This window comes from Palaemon carinicauda, chromosome 38 (genome assembly GCF_036898095.1).
Source record: "Palaemon carinicauda isolate YSFRI2023 chromosome 38, ASM3689809v2, whole genome shotgun sequence".
Taxonomy (NCBI): Eukaryota; Metazoa; Arthropoda; class Malacostraca; order Decapoda; family Palaemonidae; genus Palaemon; species Palaemon carinicauda.
Window position 1 is genome coordinate 68,835,364 of NC_090762.1, and position 16,356 is coordinate 68,851,719.

Here is a 16,356-nt window from a genome sequence, read left to right on the forward strand (position 1 = left end):
GTCACAATGGCAAAGTGATGGTGGTTTGCTAGTGCTGGTGTGAGCAGGGTGGTTGGTTTACCCACACTAACCCCTTGCACTAACTAGGGAGAGTAGCTACACCTCTCAAAAGCTTTAACGGCTGGTTTCAGCTATTGCCAAAATAATGCTCTTATGTAAAGAGCTCCAGGTTTATATGTTTAGGAAAAATACAAATTATTCAAAATTTGTCATATTTGGAAGTAATTTTATTTTTCCTAACCATATAAGCTTGAGCTCTTTACTCATACTTGACCTGTCATCACTTATCACCCTAGAAGTCCTGCCTGCTATCAAAAGTGGATGAATAGACTAGCTGAGTGTATGAGTGGCTTGGTTGGTCTACCCCACACTAGCTAGCTGGGGGTGATTTACCTTGCGTAAAAAGTTTATGACTATTTTTACGGATATGTCAGAACAATATATCCATTATAAATAGCCCAGGTTTGTATGTTTAGGAAAATTACAAATTACTTCCAAATTTTTAATAATTAAATTTTTACCTTGTTTAAAGGTACCCTATAGGTTTTTCACTGTACAGTATTTCCTTTTGACTTGATTTTATTATTTTGCAGGTGTCAGCGAGGGAGGTCAGGTGTGGCGGGCAAAGGGGACCAATGGGGAAGTGCTTGTCTTGTCTGAAGGTCTCTCCACCCGCCCACCATCCTACTATACCACAGCATGTTACGCCCCGAACTGAATATGAAAGAACCAGAGGTTGGTGGCCTTTTTTATTTGTTTATTTCTCGTTAGTTACACCACCAGAATAAATTTCAAGGACATTCAAGTTAACCGTTAGTAATGTTGTTTGTCCGTACTCTATACAAACCCACATCCTTTACATAGAAGAATAATAACAGTGAAGCTGGAATACAGCTGTTATTATTATTACTAGCTTAGCTACAACGCGGGTTGGAAAAGCAAGGGCTCCAACAAGGAAAAATAGCCCTATGAGGAAATGAAATAAATTAACTAATGGGGAATTAATGAACAATTATAATAAAATATTTTAAGAAGAGCAACAACATTAAAAAAGATCCTTGTTCCGGCACTAAATACAAACCCTTTCGCTATATATGGGGATTATACTTTTGGTGAAGCTGGAAGACTAACCATAAGAATTTTAGTAAGGTGTAATTACCCTACTGCTAGTTAGCGTGGGGTAGGAGACAGGGTTGGCCTGGGTAGATACGCGGGTACCCAGGTACCTACCCGCTTGCACGCCTGGGACTTTTTTTTTTTTTTTTTTTTTTCTCTTGAAAAACCCAGCTCCCGTGCCCTACTGCACACTAGGGAAATTGCGCAACACTCCTCCCAGCAGCTTACTGCGCACCTCCCTGCGCACTTGCGCTCACAGTTTCAGCACTCGCCAATGCACCAGCGTTCGCCAACACTACAGCACTCGCCAACGCTCACCTGCGCGAGACCAGCAACAGGAGCATCACATTGACAGGTCACCATCGCCCCGTTCCCCTCCCCGCAAACGCCCTTCAGCTTGTCCACCGGGGAAAGGAGAAGGGGCCTCTCCAGAAGGGTTCAGGATTCCGAAACTGCCTTCCTCTAAGGCAAACCCACCCTCAGCAGAGACTCCTCATAGGGAACCTTCGGTCCCTTTCCTTTCAGGGGATTTGTTTGACTGTGTGCGTCAGTCAGCAGCCATGGTTCAGGTCACTGGTGCAGGCCTTCAATCCTGCTCTGTCTGGCCGTTCTTTGGAGCATCTTACAGCTCCAGCCGACCCTCTGCAAGGAACCATGGCTTCTTCTCCCCTGAAAAGGAAAAGAGGAGTCTCATACGTAGTCACTTCCTCGAGGGTAAAGCTGACTCCGGTTAGATCATCAAGACCTACTCCTCCCTTCCACCTTCGGAGGAAGCCTCTCATGCGGAGAGTTCCCCTCCACCATGGGAAATCAGGAGGGACACGACACCTCAGCCTTCAATGCTAGAGTCCTACCTCCTTCCTTTGAAGGAGTCCTAGGACTCCAAGACTCTTCCAATGTCCTCTTCTAGGACTTCAAGACTCTTCCAATGTCCTCTTCTAGGACTTCTAAGTCTACAGAGACAGCTGGTCACTCTAGGGATGTCTGTGACCCACTCGAGAAGAGCTCTCAGGGATGGAAGAAGGAGACTTCGCTGCAATTCCAATATCGGAAGGAGAGTAAAAAGAGTCAGAACATGCATTCTGGTAGGTTCTTACTCTCGAGTTCACAATGGGTTTACCGACCCAGAGATATCCCCACGAGAGGGCAAAGACAAGGTCTTAGACCACGTTTTTGGCACCCAGAATAATTCGCCCCCAAGTTCAAAACTTGGTGGGCGAGAAACTCGATCGTGCGAGTGCCTGAGAGAAGGAAAGTCTCCATTGCTTTCCTGGTACGTTCCTTGGAGAAATCTTCAGTCCGTACCAGGATTCCCAAGGTCCCTTACCAGACATCAAGCCACAAAGTAGCCTGCATGGCGTACTTCGTGACCTTCTCCTGGTTAAGTATCTTGGTTGCCGAGAAAGAGACCTGTAGGTTGGAGAGTCTCTTTGGCACCCAGAAACACTCAAAGACCAGTGCAGCCTTACCCTGGTCTCAGCGCTGAAGGGTGCCAGGGCCAAGATCGCCCTACAGCTCTCCGAACATGCCTCCTCCCAATGTTCCGGCTCTATCAATAAGCTTCTCTCACCTCCTCGTGTCCAACAGAGGAGGTATTTTGAGAATCTGGATGAGCCTCTCCAGCTCTTCCTCTCCATCACTCCTTGGAAGAGCTCACCAAGGGAGTCTCTCTAGAGAGACTCTCCAACCTACAGGTCTCTTTCTCGGCAATCGAGATCATTAACCAGGAGAAAGTCACGAAGTACGCCATGCAGGGTACTTTGTAGCTTGATGTCTGGTTATGGACCTTGGGAATCCTGGTACGGACTAAGGATTTCTCCAAGGAACGTACCAGGAAAGCAATGGAGACTTTCCTGCTCTCAGGCACTCGCACGATCGAGTTTCTCGCCCACCAAGTTTCGAACTTGTAGGCGAATACCATCCTGAAACATCTGGACGCAATATCTGAAAGATTCCATAAAACAAGTCCCTATTGCCGAGATTGCTATGCTCAGATATTCCTCTCTAGAGGCAGCCCATCTATTTGAGCCTAAGGATGTTGAACATGCTGCTGAGAGATGGAGGAAGTCTCATCAGGACTCCCTCCTCCATAGTGCTTTGATTTCCATGCTCTATAAACCACTATCTCAGTGTGGCGGGATACAAACAAAAACAAACCCCCACACCTTTGATCACTCTAACTTTCAAAATATCCCACAACACAAACTTTCCCCTTACTTTACGTTAACTGGACTATTGCACGAAGGGAAAAATGAAACAAAACATATCCTTAAAACTATATTACAGTGAACCCTTGCTACTTCGCGGTTCGACCATCGCGGATTCACCACTTCGCGGGTTTTTTCCATAACCCATATATATATACATATCGCGGATTTTCCGGAAATTTCGAAAATACCGCAATATCTGAAGACCCCAAATACGATATTTCGTTACCTGTAATTCCATTAATACTGTAATTAGTAATATCTGCTCTTACTGATTGTTCATTGCATTACATATGACATATAATTAAGCACAGAAAGAAATAAAACACGAAAAGATAAGGTGATCATACGATAATTCAGTACTGTATACAGTACGTAGTAAAATTAAATCGAACATGAAACGCAAATCAGATGCAGTCATACCATATTAAAATGGTGTAAGGCTGCTGTTGGCTACTACTGTACTGTACTACAAATGTAATGGATGTGCTTCTTTTCCATGAATCTTTTGTATGTATACGTACGTAGTACTGCATCCAATAATATTCTTTGTTGCAAAAATCACATTTCGAATAAGCGTACGAGAGAGAGAAAGTCAAAGTCAAAGTCAAAAACCTTTATTCCATTATAAAATGGTTATTCTGTTACATAACAATATAAATTATTTACATAAAATTCACAATAATTGGATTGTAAAAATTTAGGATATATATACATTCAAGTAAAATTTAAAAAATATTGCTTAAGTTTCTTTTTGAATAAATCAGAACTAACATTTATACATTTTCTTATTTCCAGAGGTAGTTTATTCCAGCAAGCTGGGCCCCTTATTGCCATTGAGCGTGAACCCAAATCAGTTCGATAGCTGTCTACATATAGATTTTCATTCTGTCTGGTTAATGCATTCCTACAATTACCAACTGTAGGAAATGTGTATAGCCAGTTGGGATATTCTTTTCTCAAACTTTTAAAAACAAAAATACAAACATCGTACATGCACTTTTCTTTTAATTTTATCCACTTTAATTGCTGGAGGGTTGGGGTGATGTGATCGTGTTTTTTCACCCCAATAACGGCTACTCTACCTGCAAAGTTTTGGATTTTTTGAGCTTTTTCCATGTGCATATCATTAGTTGACCCCCATATCTTAATACAGTAGTTTATTACACTCAAGACCAGACTTTCCACAATAAAAGCTTGAGTAGTATCATCAAAGTAATCTTTCACTCTACTTAAATACATTAGAATGCCACTAACTTTTCTACTCAGCTCGTCAATGTGAGTACTGAATGTCATGTACCTGTCCATGTGTAGACCTAGATTTTTCATGTGTTGACTTATCTTTACTTCATCACCATCACATTTTATTATAATGTCATTTGGAATTTTGCTAATATACTGTGAGCTACCCACAAACATGCACTGTGTTTTAGTGGCATTTAATAATAGCCCTTTTCTTAGAAAATATTTCTTAATTTTGAGCAATATTAGTTCAGCCCTTTTTATCAAGCCATCTAAATTTTCTATTTGATCAGCCAAAAGAACTTGGGTGTCATCAGCGTATTGAATTAGCAAGCAGTTTTCTATGTATTTAATCATGTCATTAATGTAGACTAAAAACAGAATTGGACCTAGGACAGATCCCTGTGGGACTCCAAATTCAACCTTTTCAATGCAAGAATTTACATCTCCTAATCTAACTACCTGACTTCTATCCTTCAAGTAATCCTGAAACCAGAACTTATCAATGTAATGTTCCTTAAGAGATTTACACAATTCATCATGGTTGACACTATCAAATGCCTTTGATAGGTCACATAAAATTAATATGGAAACACTTTTTCTATCAATATTTTTATAAATTTCATCTGTTAATTTCATCAAAGCTGTTTCTGTTGATAAACCTTTACGGAAGCCATGCTGAGTGTTAGAAATCAAATTATTTTTTTTCTAGATGTTCCATTAACTGATTATATACAATCTTTTCTATTACTTTCGATATTACGGGAAGGATAGAAACAGGTCTATAATTACCAGGGTCGTCCTTGTCTCCTTTCTTGTGAAGAGGGTCTACGAGGGGTTGTTTCCAAATAGAAGGATATTTCCCAGTTACAATCGATGTATTTATGATAACCGTGATATAATATGCAATAACTGTAAGGGAATCTTTTAGAAAACTAGTAGGAATACCATCCGTTCCGTAAGCATTACTATTATTCAAACTCTTAACTGTTAATATTATTAGAGAGAGAGACACACACATCCTACAACAAAAGCATAAAATAGCGTACGTAAAGCTATTATTATTGTTGTTATTATTATTATTATTGTTGTTGTTATTAAGATTATTATTGTTATTATTACAGTATCATTATTTATTATTATTATTACAGTATTATTATTACTGTACAGTATACTGTACGCAGGGTATCTTGTACTTTGAATTGGTAACCTACGTAGCATATAAGACGGGTTGTGATTGGTGTTTTGACCGCTTCTCCAACCCGCAGCATCTCTTTCCGCGGTCACTTTGTCTCCCGCTGTATCGCTGTGTTGACGTTGTTAAGTTATTGTGAACTTTAATCTGTGCTGTGCGTGACTGTTTTAAGTTTAACTTTTTGTTGAACTTTCTGTTAAACCTACTGTACAATGCCTCCCAAGCCTTCTGCTTCTACTAAGGCTGGTAGTGAGCCTAAACAGCACCGAAAGATGATGACGATTGCTGAGAAGGTGACGCTTCTCGATATGTTAAAAGACAGTAGAAGTTACGCGGCCGCAGACCTCGAAGACCTGACGAAATCAGGCAGTGAAGACAGTGAAACACAGGAAGAGATCCAAGAAAATGTCGAAGAAACGGGCTTAACATTAGAACGGCTTGCCAAGCTCTGCAAGCTTGCGAATGAGGTGAAAGAAATGTCGCAAGAGTGGGACGAGGATATGGTTCGTTCTGTACAATTCTGCACCAAGATCGATGAACACATGGCTCCCTACAGGAAACTCTTGCGAAAAAAGAAGCAGCGGCAGCAACTTCCGATCACAATGCCCTCGGAAGAAATTGAAGAAGTGTCTCAGGAAGAAGTTGAAGAGGTGTCCCAGGAATAGACACCTCCGTCTGAAGAGATGTAAAATACTGTTATTGGCTGCACAGTAGAAGACATCATCAGCTTCATCATCATCATTTCTACTGTGCAGCAAATTCATCGCCATCATCATTCAAGTTTTTCTTGAACTTCTTTCGTGGTGAGTACAGTAACAATCTTTATTTTTTACTTTGATATTCTAACATTTTAATATTTGTGCCTGTTTTATAGTTTAGTACTGTATGCATTAAGTTAAAGGGAAGGTTTTAAAAGTCTGAAGAGTATACATGTTGTAACCTATCATATTTTTTTTGTTTAAAATTTACATTTACGTACGTAAAACAATTCTCTCTCTCTCTCTCTCTCTCTCTCTCTCTCTCTCTCTCTCTCTCTCTCTCTCTCTCTCTCTCTCTCTCTCAGTTTTGTATCTGTGTGCCGGTTAGTGATTACACTTTTGCGACCCTATAAATATGATTTAACGCGGATAACAAAAGGCTATCGAGTGCAATATAGCTACAAGTTTTCGTGAATAGTCAGTGATTAGTTTGAGGTCGGAGAAGTGGGATAAAACGTCGGCATAGAATAGTTATCTTGTGAATTACTAAAAATCTAATCAATAGTTATCTTGTGAATTACTAAAAATCTAATCAAGATGGCTATGTACAACACGGGCAAGGCTTGGAGAGACATCGCTGGACTCAGCAAAAATAAATTCCATGAGTTGGCGAAACAGGAGCTCGACCGTCTGATAACAGAGGTCACTAGTAACGTCAACCAATGTGACGGAAAAATATTCGCAGACATATTGAAACAATATGATCCAATAAACTGGAGCAAATCTGCGGAAAACATCAGCAAAATAATAGAAGAAATTCCAAAGAAAATCCAAGTGTTAAAGAGACTTATAAAGAAAGTCTACATCAATCAACACATTCCATCAAAGAACAATAAGAAGTCCAATATGGTGAATATGCTAATTGATGCAATGGGAAAAAGAATGCCAAAATGGTGTAATACATGTAAGATATGGTATTCCATTAATAATCCTCAACAATTGATTAGAAAATGTGATGCCTGTCATGTCCCAACACATCCCACATGTGCTGAAATACAGCAAAAAATAAAAAATAAAGACACAAAGGTATTCTGCTCAACATGCTTAGTCTGGATAGAAAATATAATTAAGTCGAGACTAAATCTGCAAATAGTTGAAGATAAAGAAGAGGAAGAAGAAGAAACAGAAGAAGAAGAAGAAGAAAAAGAAGAAGAAGAGAACAATGAACAGGATATGTGTAAGGATGCAGAAGAAATCATTGATATAACCTATGATGCCATCCAACAACATACTTATGAAGAAATAAATTACCAGATGGAAACAAATAATAGACCCAAGAGACTCTACCCGGACCTACATAATTTTAGGGAAGAGCAAGAACAAGAAAAAATAGAAAAGAAGGATATAGTCTGCAATATGCTGAAAAGAGGGAATTGCAGATTTGGCGAAAGATGCTACTACAAGCATCCAAAGATATGCCATAATTATGAAATATATGGTAAATGTGCGTATTTAGACGGATATGGAGACGAATGCAGAGATCTCCATCCAAAAATATGCAAAAACCTAAAAGAAGGAAAAGGATGCATTTACAACAAAAAATGTCGATATATGCATCCTGCAACCATGAATGAAAGTAAGAAAACTCAGCAAACTGAAAAGAAAAATGAAAGCAAAAAAGAAACAAAAAAAGAAACAAAAAAGCAGGCCGTGTATATACCACGCTTTGAACCAAGAGCCCCAAGATATGAGGCCTTTCAACCCAAACCTGCACATTTAGAGCCCAACTACAAAGAATGCATCTATAATGCCAGGGGTTGGTGCAGATATGGGGACAGTTGCAGGTATACACACACAAATAAATATGAAGGCGAAAGAGCAAATATAATAGAAAAGTTGGATTTTTTAATGGCAGAATTCCGGGAAATGAAGAAAAGAACATCATATCAGAACAGGAAGGAAGCATGGGAGAATCCATATTATTACCAATATTAAATAATGGGGATGAAACACAAACCATAATAGTAATGAATGCACAGGGTTTAGTCACGAGTAACTCTAAAAGGAAAATAGAGTTCTTAGAAGAACTAACCCAAATTGAAAAAATAGATATATTAAATATAAGTGAAACATGGTATTCCCAAGAGACTGGCAGTGATGACCAGATAAAGGGTTTCCAAACTTATAGATCAGACAGAAAAAATAGGAATCAAGGGGGAACCGCAATATATGGAAGAGACATAAATCAAGGAAAAGTCTGTGAAAAATACAGCAACACAGAATGTGAATTGATTGCGGTAGAATTTGAATTTGAAAAACTAATGAATATTGTAGTTTACAGACCCCCAAACACTAAGGAGTTTGACATAATAATAGAAAAAATAGATGATATATGTAGAAACCATAAAGACTGGAATATACTCCTATCCGGAGATTTTAACTTTCCTTTCGTGGATTGGAAAGAACGGATAGAAGAAAGTGGTTGTATGTATACATATAAAAAAGATAGTAATAGTAGCGCAGAAGATAAGAGGCAATTTGAAAAGCTTCAAGATATGCTATTAGAACATAATATGCAACAAATAAACCACATTCCAACAAGAAAGGAAAATGTCCTAGATCTAGTATTTGTGAATGAGGTGAATTATGTTAAAGAAATAATAGTGTATAACACGGGAATTTCAGACCACAATGTCATAGAATTGATAGTTCATTCCAAAGCAAGTCATCACAGAATTAATAAAAGCACAAAACTTTGGGAAGGATATGGAAAATATAACTTTTACAGTAAGAATATAAAATGGTCAGAAATAAATGAAGAACTGAATAAAGAATGGAAAAATGTATTTATAAGTGATAATATACAGGTAAATACGGATATACTGTACAAAATACTGGAGAAAATTGTTGAAAAATATGTACCGAAAAAAAAACAATAAACAAAAGACGTGCATACCAAGAGACAGAAGAATCTTATTTCAGAAAATTAAAAAGTGGAAGAAAAATCTTGCAAAAGAAAAAAATGTGTGGAAAATGAGGGAAATAAAATGTAAGATAGAAAATGCAGAACAAAAGATTATACAGTCGAAAGAAAATGAAAAAAGGGACTTAGAAGAAAGGACACTTCAAAATATAAAAAGAAACCCCAAAGTACTTTACTCCTATGCAAAAAAGATGAATAAAAGGAGAATAGAAATAGGCCCTCTAAGAATTGAAGGACGGCTAACGAATGAAAAAAAGGAAATATGCAACATATTAGCAGAAAAATATAAGAGTGAGTTCACGCCAAGAATTGCGAATGAGAATAATGAAACAGAAATGAGAGAAGAAAATGTTGAATATCTAACGGATATAGATATTAATGAAGCAGATATTGTCACGGCTATAAACGAAATTAAAAATGGATCGGCAGCCGGACCAGATGGAGTTCCAGCGATTTTGTTAAAAAAAACTGCAAACACTATCGCGAAGCCACTTGCAATACTGCTAAGACAGAGTATAGATATGAGCGAGATATATGTTAAACATAAATTAGCTTATATAACCCCTATCTTCAAAAGTGGATCAAGACTAGAGGCAAGCAATTATAGACCTGTTAGTCTAACATCACATATTATGAAAGTGTATGAGAGGGTAATAAAAAAGAAAATAATGAACCATTTGGTCAAAAATAATTTGTTTAATATGGGTCAACACGGTTTCGTACCTGGAAAAAGTACACAGACCCAACTGATAGCTCACTATGAAAACATATACAATAATATGATAAATGAAAAAGACACAGATGTGATCTATCTAGATTTTGCAAAAGCCTTTGACAAGGTAGACCATAACATATTGGAGAAAAAAATGAGAAAGCATAATATTGTGGGAAAGATAGGAAAATGGGTAAAAGAATTCCTGCAAAACAGAAAACAGATAGTGGTTGCAAATGACGAGAAATCAGATGAAGCCCAGGTAATATCTGGTGTGCCCCAAGGTACGGTATTAGCTGCACTGCTATTTGTTATTATGATCTCAGACATAGACTGTGATGTTGAAAACTCCGTAGTGAGAAGTTTCGCCGATGACACAAGAATAAGTAGAGAAATTACTTGTGATGAAGATAGGAACTCACTACAAAGAGATCTAAACAAAATATATGAATGGGCGGAGATAAATAGGATGGTATTTAACTCCGATAAATTTGAATCAATAAATTATGGAAACAGAGAAGGAATGGTGTATGCATACAAGGGACCTAATAATGAGACAATCACAAACAAGGAAGCAATTAAAGACCTTGGTGTAATTTTAAATAGGAATATGTTATGCAACGACCAAATAGCAACACTGTTGGCTAAATGTAAAGCAAAAATGGGAATGTTATTCAGACACTTTAAAACAAGAAAAGCTGAACACATGATTATGCTTTACAAAACTTATGTGCGTAGTACACTCGAGTACTGCAATGTGATATGGTACCCACACTACCAAAAGGATATTGCGCAAATAGAGAGTGTACAAAGGTCCTATACTGCTAGAATAGAAGAAGTTAAGGACCTTGATTACTGGGAAAGACTGCAATTTTTAAAACTATACAGTCTAGAAAGGAGAAGAGAACGCTACATGATAATACAAGCATGGAAGCAAATAGAAGGAATTGCTGAAAACATCATGGAGCTTAAAGTATCAGAAAGAGCAAGCCGAGGTAGATTAATAGTGCCAAAAAGCATTCCAGGTAAACTGAGAAAGGCGCACAGGACATTAATCCACTACGCACCAGCATCGATAATGCAGCGACTATTTAATGTGCTGCCAGCTCATCTAAGAAACATATCAGGAGTGAGCGTAGATGCGTTTAAAAATCAGCTCGATAAATACCTAAGATGCATCCCAGACCATCCAAGACTGGAAGATGCAAAATACACCGGAAGATGTATTAGCAACTCTCTGGTGGATATACGAGGTGCCTCACACTGAGGGACCTGGGGGAACCCAAACAAAAAATAAGGCAATAAGGTAAGGCTCTCTCTCTCTCTCTCTCTCTCTCTCTCTCTCTCTCTCTCTCTCTCCTCTCTCTCTCTCTCTCTCTCTCTCTCTCTCTCTCTCTCTCTCTCTCTCTCTCTCTCAAATTGCGTAAATTGTTTTCCTGCTTTGCTACGTACAGCATGTACTGTATGATTTTATATAGATACGGTAAATAGTATTTGTAATAACATATTTTGTAAATGCTTTTACTGTAAATATCATTATTTATCACTTTCATCATGCGCGTTAAATGCCTTCTTTGTTCTGAGCGTGGTTGTTTACTGAGCGTACTTTATGACGCCGTCGTTTCAGGCGGCGTCATAAAGAAAAACATTTCATTTGGAAGTCCTAAGAAAAATTAAGTAAAACATTGGTAATAACAAAATCAACATACTGTATAATCAATATAATCGAAGCAAAAACTAACTTATACATATATGTGTACACTAAATGAGTTTGTTTCTTCATTATGATCAGAGATAAACATAAACAAAACATTGGTTGCCATTTTTTATCGTGCTTTTTAGCGTGTTTAGCAAACGCATGATATAAAATCGCCTTTAATATTTGTGCCTGTTTTAGTTTAGGTTACTGTAGTACATGCATTAAGTGTTCTGTACATTAAAGGGTAGTTTGTTAACAGTACTACTGTACGTACAAGGGAAGGTTTTAAAAGTCTGAATACTGTATACATGTTAAATAAATAGGTAAATATGGTGTCAATACTTCGCGGATTTTCACTTATCGCGGTCGCGTCTGGAACCTATCTACCGCGATAAACGAGGGTTCACTGTACTTACTTACTAAACAAAAAAATCACACATCATAAATTCAACAGACAAAAATAACAATACACAAAATTGGCTGTATATATATCGGTGCGTGAGGGTACCGAGAACTCGCCAATAATCGGAAAAACAATATCCTTTAAATATACCCAACACCGTCAGTCCACGCACAGTACCAAAAGCACACTTAAGACTGAAATAAATTACTTTGAAACACCAATCATACCCGCACCCCCTCTCTCTCTCTCACGATACTAAAGCAAATAAAATCTCTCTCTCTCTCTCTCTCTCTCTCTCTCTCTCTCTCTCTCTCTCTCTCTCTCGCACGCGCGATTTGGCAAACAAAAAAATAAATAAAATAAAATCAATCCTCCACATCAGCAGTCCCGTCCAGCGAAGACCACAGCGAACAAGACAGCAGCGAAGACCTTGGTGTCTAAGAAGCCCTTTCTTGCCAAAGACAGGAAAGCCACTAAGTCCTCTTGGAGAGGAAAATATCCTAGAGGGAACAACCGAGTCCGCAATCGCTAGGATAGGCCCTCCCTTTGCTTGTCCACCAGTAGGGGAATGCCTACAAAGTTGCTCGGACAGGTGGAAGCAACTCGGGGCCGAACCCTGACAATCTCTGTGATTCGTCTGGAGTATTGCTTCCCGTTCATAACATCTCTCCCTCCCCTGACCAGGAATCCAGTCTATAGACTCCTTTGCCATGGGATCAGCAAAAGAACTGGCCCTTTGGGCAGAAGTCCATACCCTGGTGAAGAAGAGCGCTCTCCAGGAGTTCTTCGATGGGTCCCCAGACTTCTTTAATCGACACTTTCTTGTGAAAAAGTGGCTGGAGGCTGGACACCAGTCATCGACCTCTCAGCTCTGAACAAGTTTGTCAAGCAAACTCCATTCAGCATGGAGACTGCAGACACAGTCAGTCTAGCTGTAAGACCACAGGACTCCATGTGCACAATGGACCTAAAGGACGCGTACTTCCAGATCCGAGTCCATCTCTCTTCAATGAAGTACTTAAGATTCAACCTAGACAACTGGAAATACCAGTTCGAGGTGCTGTGCTCCGGTCTTTCTACAGCACAGTTCGAGGTGCTGTGCTCCGGTCTTTCTACAGCACCTCAAGTCTTCACCAGAGTGTTTGCCGTCGTATCATCTTGGGCACACAGGATTGGCATGCGTCTCCTTCGTTATCTGGATGACTGGCTAATCCTAACAGACTCTGTGTCAACTCTTCTTCAACATCGAGACAAACTTCTGAGGCTTTGCCAAGATCTGGGGATCATGGTAAACCCCGAGAAGTTCTCCCTGCTTCCTACGCAGAGACTGATATACCTATGCACGATAATAGACACCAATCTCCACAGAGCCTTCCCATCAGACAACAGAATAGCAAGGCTGAGAAAGGTCGCAAGACCCTTTCTCAGACAAGAAAAACTTCCAGCCCAGACGTGGTTACGTCTCCTCGGTCACCTTTCATCACTGGCCCGACTAGTTCCCAACTGTTGCCTCAGGATGAGATCTCTCCAGTGGCGACTCAAGTTCCGGTGGAATCAGACTATCGATTCCCCGGACATCCTAATCCCCATGGGATCAGCGGAACATACGGACCTCGAATGGTGGGTGTCAGACAAGAATCTACAAAAGGGAGTGGATCTTCTCGTCCTCCCCCCAGATTTGATGCTGCTCTCAGATGCTTCAAAAAAAAAAAAAAAAAAAATGGTAGGGGGCCCCACGTGCTGCACCACACAACCTCAGGCCTCTGGTCAGAGTCGGAAGAGTACCTCCACATAAATCTAGAGATGAAGGCCATCTTTCTGGCCCTTCAACAGTTCCAACAGTTGCTGGCGGGCCACTCAGTGGTGGTGATGAGCGACAATACTTCAGTAGTGGCTTACATCAACGAGCAAGTAGGTCCTTTTTTGCAGCCCCTATGCCATCTAGCAGTTGAGATACTGAGATGGGCAGAGATTCACTCGATAGTACTATCAGCATGCTTCATTCCGGATAAGAGGAATGTGCTCGCTGACAACCTGAGCAGAGCATCTCAGATAGTGAGTACCGAGTGGTCTTTGGATCATCTAGTAGCCAACAAAGTCTTGACTTTTTGGGGTTCTCTGACAGTGAACATATTCGCAACGGCCCTGAACTTCAGGCTCCTGTTGTTTTGTTCCCCAGTCCCAGACCTCAAGGCTCTCTGGCAAGAGGCATACTAACAACAGTGGGACAACATCGACGTTTCTGCCTTTCCCCCGTTCTGTAGGCTATGATGAAGAGGGTACTCAACAAAGTCAGAACATTGGTTAACCCCTCAATGACCCTCTTAGCTCTGCTATGGTACCACCCGGAATGGTTTCCAGACCTTCTGCAACTCCTGATGTAGTCTCCAAGAGAACTCCCTCCACGACACAATCTACTCTAACAGCCACATGCCAACATATTCCACAAAGCCTTAGCCTCGCTACGACTTCACGCTTGGAGACTATCCAGCATCTCCTCTCTCAGAAAGGATTTTCACAAGTTGCAATCAGGGTATCTGGATACCTGCGATAGTCATCAGCAGCAGTGTATCAGGCAAAGTGGAAGGTCTTCTGTGGTTGGTGTCGTGGAAGGGGTAGCTCTCCTCTCGATACCACTATTCCAGCAATAACCGAGTTCCTCGTGTATTTGCGGGAGGAAATGCGCCTGTCAGTCTCGGCGGGAAAAGGCTATCGCTCAGCCTTTAGACTAAATGGTATGGACGTTTCTTCATCGCTAGAACTCTCCCTACTCATACAGAGTTATGAACTTGCCTGTCCTCAGTCTGAAGTGCGACCTTCCCCATGGAATGTGGTTCGAGTTCTCTATATGAACTATTATGCTAGGCAACATATCGCCACCTAACTTGGAAGACAGTGTTCCTGCTAGCTTTGGCTTCGGCCAAGCAAGTCAGTGAACTTCATGGTCTCTCATACGACATTGCCTATTCAAGGGGATGGGGAGAGGTAACGTTCAACTTCGTCCCTGAGTTTATTGGTAATACTCAGAACCTGGGAGTCATCGTTCTGTAACAGATGACCCTGATCATCTCTTACTTTGCCCAGTGAGGAGTTTGAGACTGTACCTTAAGAGAACAGCTGCAGCCCGTCCTTGTGTGCCCGCACTCTTCGTCATCAGAGGAAGGACCAAGAGGAGGGTCATCAAGAACACAATCTTAGCATGGATTTGCAGGGTCATAGATCATGCACTGAATCCAGACACTCCTCCTTGACGTCGCCTCAGAGCTCATGATGTCAGGCGCGTAGCTACATCCCTGTCATTCAAGAGGAACTTCTCGGTGATGCAGGTTCTTCAGGCTGGGATGTGGAAACGACAAACTACTTTCCCATCCCACTTCCTGCAAGACATTACCCACAGGAGGCTCGATACGTTTTCTATCGGTCCTGTGGTGGCTGCACAACTGCTGGTATAATACCTCAAAGTCCTTGTTGGACAATTAGCAGTAGGTTGAGGGCACTGTTACCCAGTTTTAATCTGTGTGAATGAAAAGGTTTGACTGGCCCTTATTCTTTTCTTCATCCTCCCCTCTCTAGAGGAAAGCAATGTTTTGAGACCAGGTCAAACCAACAGATGTATTCCCTAAGGTTGTAACTCCAGGTTCTGTTATACCCTTACATAATATATGTAAAAGAAGGCCATTTTTAATGTTTATTTATGAAACTTCTATTTCCCTTCATGAATGATCCTATCCAAACATGGTATTTGAGGGTAGGAAGCAGTCATGGGTAACTGTTCGTCAACTGGGGGCCCTATTTTACTATATGAGGTCTGCATGATGATACATATGCAGAGGGTCTTCAACTTACACATATCCAGAGATACAAATACAAACACAAACACAAATCCAACTAGAAATTACAAGGATAAAATAAAAAAATACTTTAATAAACAATATTGTATCATGCAAGATGACATTTGTAATAACCTGATAACTATTTTATATGAAACCCAACGATTTGTTGACTTTTGCAGCTGGAAATCATAGGAATGGGATTCAGGTTAGGGCTACCTTAGGCCAAAATCAAACAAAATTTAACTTACAAACAATGCGACTTACAAAC

General features: G+C 40.1%; 1 protein-coding gene across 1 annotated transcript in view; it reads left to right on the forward strand.

Moving 5' to 3' along the window:
- Positions 1-16,356, forward strand: part of SCCRO3 (defective in cullin neddylation 1 domain containing SCCRO3) — a 49,519-nt gene that overhangs the window by 14,050 nt on the left and 19,113 nt on the right. Inside the window, exon 2 of the mRNA XM_068362340.1 lies at positions 594-735. Coding sequence (XP_068218441.1) covers positions 636-735 — 100 coding nt within the window. The 5' untranslated portion in view covers positions 594-635. The remainder of the gene's footprint in view (positions 1-593; positions 736-16,356) is intronic.